General features: G+C 32.0%; 2 protein-coding genes across 3 annotated transcripts in view; one reads left to right on the top strand and one right to left on the bottom strand.

Moving 5' to 3' along the window:
• Window positions 1–1,171, bottom strand: part of LOC104748769 (L10-interacting MYB domain-containing protein-like) — a 4,818-nt gene extending 3,647 nt beyond the window's left edge. Inside the window, exons 1-3 of the mRNA XM_019236816.1 lie at window positions 887–1,171; window positions 349–798; window positions 88–236 (exon numbers count right to left, since the gene is read on the bottom strand). Of these exons, the coding sequence (XP_019092361.1) occupies window positions 88–236; window positions 349–798; window positions 887–1,171 (884 nt within the window). The remainder of the gene's footprint in view (window positions 1–87; window positions 237–348; window positions 799–886) is intronic.
• Window positions 6,884–9,080, top strand: part of LOC104747481 (pre-mRNA-splicing factor syf2) — a 3,535-nt gene continuing 1,338 nt past the window's right edge. The window contains exons 1-6 of one of the 2 annotated variants that reach the window (XM_019237404.1): window positions 6,884–7,003; window positions 7,609–7,750; window positions 8,057–8,247; window positions 8,343–8,583; window positions 8,698–8,834; window positions 8,926–9,078. In XM_019237404.1, the coding sequence (XP_019092949.1) occupies window positions 7,627–7,750; window positions 8,057–8,247; window positions 8,343–8,583; window positions 8,698–8,834; window positions 8,926–9,078 (846 nt within the window). In that variant the 5' untranslated portion in view covers window positions 6,884–7,003; window positions 7,609–7,626. The remainder of the gene's footprint in view (window positions 7,004–7,608; window positions 7,751–8,056; window positions 8,248–8,342; window positions 8,584–8,697; window positions 8,835–8,925; window positions 9,079–9,080) is intronic. The other variant, XM_010469114.1, reaches the window with a different exon arrangement.

The following is a 9,080-nucleotide window of genomic DNA, read 5'->3' as shown; positions in this document are numbered from 1 at the left end:
TTGTCCTCATAATTATCAGCTATATCGTCACTTCCTCCTGTGACTGGCTCGTTTATGCAGACTGCTGATGAGGGAGCTGGTTCATGCATCTGTGGTGCTTCAGAATGATGATGGGTCACTCTCCTGCGATAAGTACGGGGTTGAGCATTTCCAGGTTCGATACCTCTGTAGATGGTTGCTAGTTTCTCAGCGTGAGGGATGGGATTCCATCTGTATTTTGAAGCTTTACGATTAACCTATAGAATCAACAACGACAACATAAAAAGATTCAGTCTAGTGTTATTCCCAAGCTTCAAATTTACCAATTGATATATAAAAAAAAGATATCGAGTAAACGTTTTGTTATACCTTCAAGTAGTTCTTCCAGTCCTCGTTGGTTGCTCCAAACTTGCCTGTATTGGCATCCCACTTCAAGGTGGGAGCACCAACAGTTTCACACCATTCCCTCCAGTTTTGCCTTGTACTAAACCAGTGGTTCTTGAGCTGCACTGGTGTGTAGTTTGCTCCTGTTTCCCGATTCATCGTCTCGACCATCATATCCCAAGTCTCCTTTGGATAACTTCCTTTACGTCTGGTTGGTTTGTTTCCTTTTAATGACTCTTGGAAACATAACTCGACAAAAATATCATGTGATGAGGACGACGACCATATATACCGAGGATGGCCTGTGTTAGACGCGGCGCTTCCAGTATCATTTTCTTCATCACCATCTATGTTAACATCTGCAAAGATAACCTCTAGTTTCTCGAAAAACAATGGAGGCCACTCCCACCGATACGGCCGAGCCTCAGGATGCACCTGTAACAAATCCAATCCGATGTTTATTATTATAAACAAACACAAAAACATTAGAATTTATATATATTTTTTAAATGTTGGTTTGTACCAGTAAATAGTTGGCCCAGTCTTGATCAGTGGCACCAAACTTTTTTGTCTGGGGATCCCATTTCATATCACTGCACTGAACCAGTCTTAACCACACCTTCCACAGTTTGAGCATCATATCATAATGATTCTTAAGCTGGTTTATGGTGAACCTCGCTCCCGTCTCTTTTCCAAAAGGTGTCAGTATATGCTTCATTCCAGGTAAATGCCCTAACGCCTTGTGCTTGACGCATAAGTCCACAAATTTTCTGTGGTATTCAGGTTGCCACGAGGCTCTCGGTGTCATAATTCTTTACTACATCAATAGATAAAGCAAAGAAAACAACAAAAACATATGTTATGTTACTTCCAAAATAATATTATATTAACGGTTTTGACCGGTAATACCGTTAGATACCGCGAGAAATAAATATATAAAATTGGCAGGAATATATATTTTTTCCATTCCATGAATCTACGGATTCTCAAAACATAGCTTTAAACCGTAACCAAATCTATATAAAGTATATATCCAAATATATATGTCATAGAAATTTTACATCATGGCTAAATCTAGAACTAATCCTAGTATTAAAGCCAGAAACTCATGAAACAAATACTATAAACAATTGCAATTGTTATTGTGACTTATCAATCAAATTCACAGAACAAATTCAATCTAGCAAAATTTACTTAGGATAATCTTCTAAAAGATGATCATCCAAAAACATCCAGGAGACCACAAAAAGATGAGGACACACATAAGACTTATAAAAAAGGTTATAACAATAGTTTTTGGAGTGCAGATTCTGAAAAACCAACTAGATCTAGTGCTTGTTTAATGCTTATTCATGTGATGAAACTATGCAATCTATGGTTCACAAAAACATAATCTTAAACATCCAGAAGACCACACTTGACGAGGAAGCGGAACACATAATACATAGAATAATTAGTCATAGCAATAGTTTTTGAGCTCTTTCTGTTACACTAGATCTAGTCTTATGTTAACCCTAACTTGTATTTAAATAAAAACGATTCTGTGACTCATGATTCATGATTGTCTAAAATGGAGAGCAATCTTAGACCGTTACGGAGGAGAACAACAAATTTTTCTTTGATGATTTAAACAAAACAGCAAGGTATATATATGTAAAACGTTTACCAGAGACAGACCGTTTCCACCGCTCAAGACTGGTGCTTCTCGTCTGAGATAACTATGTCTATGCGTACGTCTAGGGCCCCATTTTATAACGGCTGAATGGAGCTACTTCTCTGAGGACACTTTTTTATTATTATTTTATTAATATGTTGCCAGGTTTTAATTTGTTGCATAAAATGACAATTACTCTTTGATTCTACTAAAGCATATTGTGAATTTTTTAGTGTTAATTAATAAGATAGGTAAAGTATAGATTTTTATTACTTTAGTTACCATGAGTCGTGTTTTTTATTTCTTAGGCATACTTACGCTTGATGTTTTCTTTCTTCAAAAATAGGTGAGTTTATGTATATTATTTAATTAGGTTAATTATTATGAGTTTTTAATCATGTGGATGATTGAGTTTAGGCATAAAAATACTACATACACAAGCAAGTTTACGTGCTAGATCTTTTAAATATGACAAGTTATATAATTAAGTTAATTATCATGAGTCTTTTTTGTTATATACATGAACTTGATTAAGTTTACACATAATATTATCACAAGTACGTTTGCCCGTAAAATAACATGTTATATATTTAAATAAAAGTTAAGGAAAAATTTTAGTGTGAATATTTGATATTCAACATTATTCTCCAAAAATACATAGTAAAAATAGCAAATGAACTAAATGTAAAGTGTATTTTAGTCATAAAAAAGTGCAAAAAGTTGTCTATCCTTATTTTACATTTTGGTATTTAGTTATATCAAAAGTAAAGTGTATTTTAGTCAAAAAAAAAAAACAAAGTGCAAACATTTTAATATGAAATGAGTGAAAATTTATTGTCATTATTATTATTATTTTTTTTTACCAAGCAGTTTTAGTCAAAAAAAACCTATCTTTGGCTAAACATAATTATTATCTATTTTTTGGACAAGATTAAAATGGGAGACTTTTATTACTACATATAAAATAGTAAATCAGTAAATCTTATGGTCGAAAGAAAATAAATAGGAAGCTAAAAACAATATGAGAATTTTTGATAATCTTTTCCATTATCTCTATTATAATTTTTTTTTTCCAATTTTTGTATAAATTAAAATATTTGGTTAAGTAAAATATATGTCAAAAAAATTGTTTCAACTTAGACTTAGATTTGGTTGAAATGAAATTGAGTCTAAATCAATTTATATGGTTTTATTGACTTTGATTGACCCTGCTACAAATAGTATATTTGTGTAGTTGGATCATTATAGTCAAATATGATCTCTTGTTCTGTAGGAAATATTGAAGTGTCCTGATTTGACAAAACAACACATTGTTGCAGAAAATTATGACTCAACTTATCTTTTTAGTACTCTTTTTCTTTGCTCCCTCCTTTGACTCAATTCTCACCCTCAAAATTCTATAGCAGTAAAAAAACTTAACAACCCAACTCAATTCTCACATTTAATCTGTACAGAGATACACAAGATTATGTTCATCTTGGAAAGCTTGTGTATGGTCACAATCTTATTTGAGCATCTTGATCGATGTTCTACTTGTTGTTCATCTCATATTTCGCAGATGAATCAATTGAACAATATTCGTCCTATTTTATTCAACTCATCTTTTTCAAATTGTTTATATCTATGCAACTATTTCTACCAAAATTGTCTATGCAGAGATATCTCTTTCATAATTTTTTTTTCATTTAAAAAAATAAAATTAAATACAAATAACCAATAGATGTGCTCTTTTAGAGGGATGTATTCAATCTAATATTTTAAGTGATTAGTGAATTATCGCGGGCTACGCCCGGGTAGCAGGTATATTTGATTTATTTACTATTTTTATATGTAAAAGATACCATCACAAAACTGTTTATTATTATGTAGATCCAAAAGCAACTACAAATATATTAATTAAATTTAAAAATAGGTAAATGATATATTCATCTCTTTAACTTAATATTTGACTTTTTTTTAAAAAAATCTCTTTAACTTAATAGTTTAGTTTGTTTTAATTTTAGAAACAATTTATTCATGTGACTACATATTTAACATAAATCTATAATTTATTTTTAACGGCAATATTTTAAGTTATCATGTAGCTAATGTATCACCATGTATGTTAAAATTATTGAATATAATTGTTTGCATATTATTTTGCCATGAAAAACTCTTTGATTCATCAAAATAAATTATTTTGATAAATCGTTTCTTAAATTCAATGTTTATGAACTAAGTTGTATCTTTGTGGTTCTGTGTAATTTTTTGTAAACTCCTTTGAAATCAATATATTGAGTTAGAGGTTTCAAAGGAAACACTTTGATTTATTGACCTCTTTGCGGAAATCGAGCTATTGTTAGTGGTACAAATGATTAAAGCAAAAATACAATGGTTCTTAGATATCTATATTTTTTTAAAAAAAATATTTAAATTAGTTTTAAATTCTTTTTAGTTACTTTAGTATGCAAGTAGAAAGACTACCATGATGTTGTATTTAACATTGTAATTAAAAAAAAAAAACTATATGGTACTATTAATTTAGTTGTTTATTGTTTTTTTCTATATAGAAAGTTCTCCACAGTAATTTATATTTAAAAATCAAAATTCATTTTTTTCTTGTTATTAGTCTTTATAGTATTTCTCATTCATCTTGACATTTATCTTCTAACTGTCTCTATTATTTTTTAATCTATGTAGTGCAGTGCATATGGGAGTTTTTTTTTGCTATGTTAGCTACTGAAGAGAGTAATATACCTGAGAAATTGAACGAAATGAAGTCCTCATTAAGAATCAAAGACGAAAGCGAAGTGCTGTAAATCATCTTCATCACTTATTTGTTTGAACTACAATTTCCTATGTGAACCAAAACACTGGTGGTGCTTATTGATCAAATTCACTGCCCTCTTTTGTTTAGTTCATTTATTTTATTTATTTATCAATTTTTTTTTTTTTGATAACTCAGGGTAAATCCTCAGACCTATGGAGGGGTCCGAGACTAATCCCTGGAGAGAGTTTATCCCATGGGTAGGGTCCCCCAGACTTTCAAATGGGCCGTAAGCAATTGGCCTATACCCATGTGGCCAAAGGGATAAAGCTAGCAATTCTGCGCTTGAGGAGAATCGATCCCTGGCTTGGACCAACAGGGCGACTCTTCCTTCCAAGCTAGAACCACTAGCCCACCACATCGTGGTTTTTATTTTATTTATTTATTAATCTTTTTTTTTTTTAATTTATTTATCAATCTTTCTCCTGAGATACCTCATACCAATCTTCGGGGGTGTATTGAAACCATGATTTTGGAAGATTTGATGGGATTTAGAAAATTTGGAATTTTGAAATATTTTAGGAAAGTTGATATGATTTATTGTAAAATTCTTTCAAATCCCACGTAAAACCATAAGATTTGGATTTCTCTATTTTTAACTAAACAAATCCCACCTAAATCCTCCAGAATCTCAAAAATCATTAAAATCCAAATCCACAAACTATTTTGAATAACAGTAGATTTTAAAGTAGATTTTTAAATCAACAGTTCAATAACAATAGATTTTAATAGACTTTTTAAAATACATGATTGAATAACATATGATTTGTAAGTTTCACACAAATCACTTAAAATATCAAGTTGAATACACCCCCCTTCTTTGTCCAACAACAATATTTTTTCGTGAACGACATTTATAAAACTAAATCAAAAGCATGCAATAACTCTCTTTGTTTGGCCATATATTTTCTTTACTATGTACTTGTATATTATTCATTGATGAACCAAACAAAATGACTAATCGAAAAGGTTATGAAGCATAGTTCACATGATTATTTTTTACTGGAGAATAAAATTGTGAAAGTTACCTCAAATATCAATTTTTTTGTCTTGGTAAAACATATTCACTGGAAGAATTGTTATCTATTGACATCACACAAAACTTAGATAAAATATCTCGTGTTCCTTGAAACAACATGTTCACGTCTTAATTACATGTGTATAAACCTAAAGCTGTTCAATTAAACTTGCAAAGTTGTAAGCTTGTGATATCAAATTAAATTACAAGAGTCAAAGTCATTATAAACTGGTTCCATATCAGTCAACAGAATATAAGACCTGCAACACTACAATATGCATCCAAAGCATGACAGATGGTGATACCTTGTCATGTTGCTGACTTCAACAATTTACTGATAAAAACATCGGTTTTTCCATGAGTTTCCTTCTTCATCGATATATGGTACTGAAATGAATTAAATGAATTAAAAAGTACCATAAGAGAGATTTACACGTCTAAAGCAAGTCCCAGAAAGCTAAACACAAGTATTAAAATCTTATCAACTAAATAATGCTGTTTAGAACAAAAACATATCACAGTTCCAAGTTCCAAACAGTTGAAATTCAAATAGATATTTTAGGATTCTTACAACAATACTCAAGTTCCTTCATCAAAAAGCCTGCACTATAAACCAAAATTCACTAACCATGATGGAGACATGGCTTTAACGACCTTTTCCATAAACATTATCTAATACATGTGTTATATAGGCCACATCAGAGAAGAAATATGTCTATATGAGATTCACAAAAACAGACACCAACAAAATATGAGACAAATTTCATGGTTTACATGTTACCGAGGTGATGATGCCAGACGATTGCTATTCCAAAAACAAAGAATACGACAATAACTTGTTGAGAAAATAGATATTTGGAAATTAATAGAAAATAGATATTTAACTTACCGTATGTAAAAATTCATGATTTTCTCGCCACTTTTGGTAATTTGATATTTTTACATTTTTCCAATTGGTATTGGCCCAAGTCATGTTTGACAGGCCCAGATATAGCCCATCAAATTATCTCTTTATTATATCGACTTTTCTTTTTCCAACAATGTCTTTTTCCCAATCTCTTCTTCTTCTCAACTGAGGAGAAAGGAAAAAAAAAAAAAAGAGTTCTATCGTCCGTGAAAATTTCTGGTGTTCTTCTCATACTTGCTGATTGTTTCTTCAAAGGTTGGTTTCTTAATTCGATTTCAGTTAAGATTGTTACTTCTATATGTATCTCTAAGGTTTTAATTGTTCCATCGATTTCAATCGTTTTGGTTTTGAGTAGATGGTTTATATATGTTTCCATTACTTTTAGGTTTTTCGTCGAGATGTTACCCATAAGGTTGTGTGTTTCTTACATGGAATTTAGAAATTAATGGTGATTTATAGTGATTTATAATTTAAGGATTCTAAAATCGTTCGTCTCCTGTTTTAGGGTTTGAACAAATTAGCTCTATCTCGATTTGAATTTGCATCAAGTTATGATTTTTTAGTCAACCCAGTTTAAGTTCTTGTTTGCATCATCTCTGTATGTGAATTTTGTGTTCATTAGGTTCCTGTGTTATTTAGTTAGCTTCAATCATGACACAATTTTTTTTTAACATTGAACTCAGTTAAGATCTTAATTGCATCAGCTTGATGTGTGGATTCTATTGTTATTAGGTGCCTTAGGTGTTTATATAGTATTGTGATGTAGGTATATTATTACTTGTACCTCTTTGGTTCTTGTTCTCAAATCTCAATGCTGTATTGGGGATAACTCTATTTTTTCTATTGGTTTTTCTTTGCAGTTTTGTACACTTGGAAATATGGTTAATGCGAGAAGAGTGCATCCGGATTGTATAAATGCTTCGAATCCTTATCACGAGTGTGTCGAGTTTTGCTTTAAGAAAATTGCTGAAGTGAAGGCAAGATTGGAGAAGGAGAATGCAGGTTTGTGTTCTTTCTCTCTTCTAGTTGTTTAGCTGTGTTGATTCGTTTCCTGTGATTATGGTTTATGATTTTGATGCGTAGCAGAAGCTGTTTGAAGTTTATTGTTTGTTTGCTGTGTTATTCGTTTAGAGAGCTGCCCATTAAGTTTCTAGTGATGCTCAATGTGACTGAGTTTTGATTCTGTGATTTACTCACTCTTTGCAGACACGGATAGAGACTTGTTATTTGTTAATGTGATGTTCTGACTCATGAAAAAATCGTGTTGTTCTTAGATCTGAGACTTGTTTTTTTTTTGTTTGCCAAAAGGATTAGCTGAAGCTGTCGGTGGGAGTGGTCACCCTAATCGTGAGCAAGGGAGGGATTCGCTCGATGATAAAAGAATAGAGGAAGATAGTTCTGAAGAAGAAGAGGAGGAAGAGGATAACCAAGAACCTGAAGTAGACGTGAGCCAACTTACTGGTAGGAAGAAGAAGTTGTTTGAGTTGAGACTTAAGATGGTAAGTCTTTATGTACAGTCAGTTGTAACTCTTTAAAAATACAAAGATTTTATAAATGTAATAACTCTTCCATTTTTCCACTTAACTTTTTTCAGAATGAAGCTAGAAAATCCAATCAGACGGATGTCGGGAGTGAAAAGAAGAAAATGGAAGCACCAACAGAGACGAAAGGAATCTCAAAACAGAAATGGTTGGAGGAGAGGAAGAAAAAGATTGGGAAACTTCTCGATGCCAATGGTTTAGATCTGACAAAGGCTTATATGCTTGATACTCAAGAAGCAGCAGAATCAAAGTACAAAAAATGGGAAAAGGAACCTACGCCTGCTGGTTGGGATGGTACGTGACATTCTTACTGAATTGTTACTTTGCTCTCTTTTCATTAATGTTTTCACGTCGATCGTTAAATCAATTATTGGGAGGCTAATGTGTGAAATGTTAAAATATTTTCAGTCTTTAACCAGAAGACGTTATACAACGCATATAAGAAACGGACAAAGAACATTAAGGTTGATCTAGAGGAGTATAACAGAATGAGAGCAGCTGATCCAGAGTTTTACCGTGAGGCGTCAAGCTTGCAATATGGGAAGGTTTGTGATTAGTCATTTTGGTCAATTTTAGACTCAAATTTATATAGCAAAGACACATAGAATAGCTCAATCCTTTGTTAAACTTTTGCAGGCTCCAAAAACTTCGCAAGATAAGATAGACAAGATGGCAAAAGAGCTCTTCGACAGAGAACAAAAGCGACAAGAGTTTAGCAGGAGGAGAAAGTTCCGGGAAGAGAAGGATATCGATTCCATCAACGACAGAAACGAGCATTTCAACAAGAAGAT

The sequence above is a fragment of the Camelina sativa genome, chromosome 15, assembly GCF_000633955.1.
Source record: "Camelina sativa cultivar DH55 chromosome 15, Cs, whole genome shotgun sequence".
Taxonomy (NCBI): Eukaryota; Viridiplantae; Streptophyta; class Magnoliopsida; order Brassicales; family Brassicaceae; genus Camelina; species Camelina sativa.
Note: the sequence above shows the minus strand (reverse complement) of the source record. Positions and strands in the feature narration are given on the sequence as shown.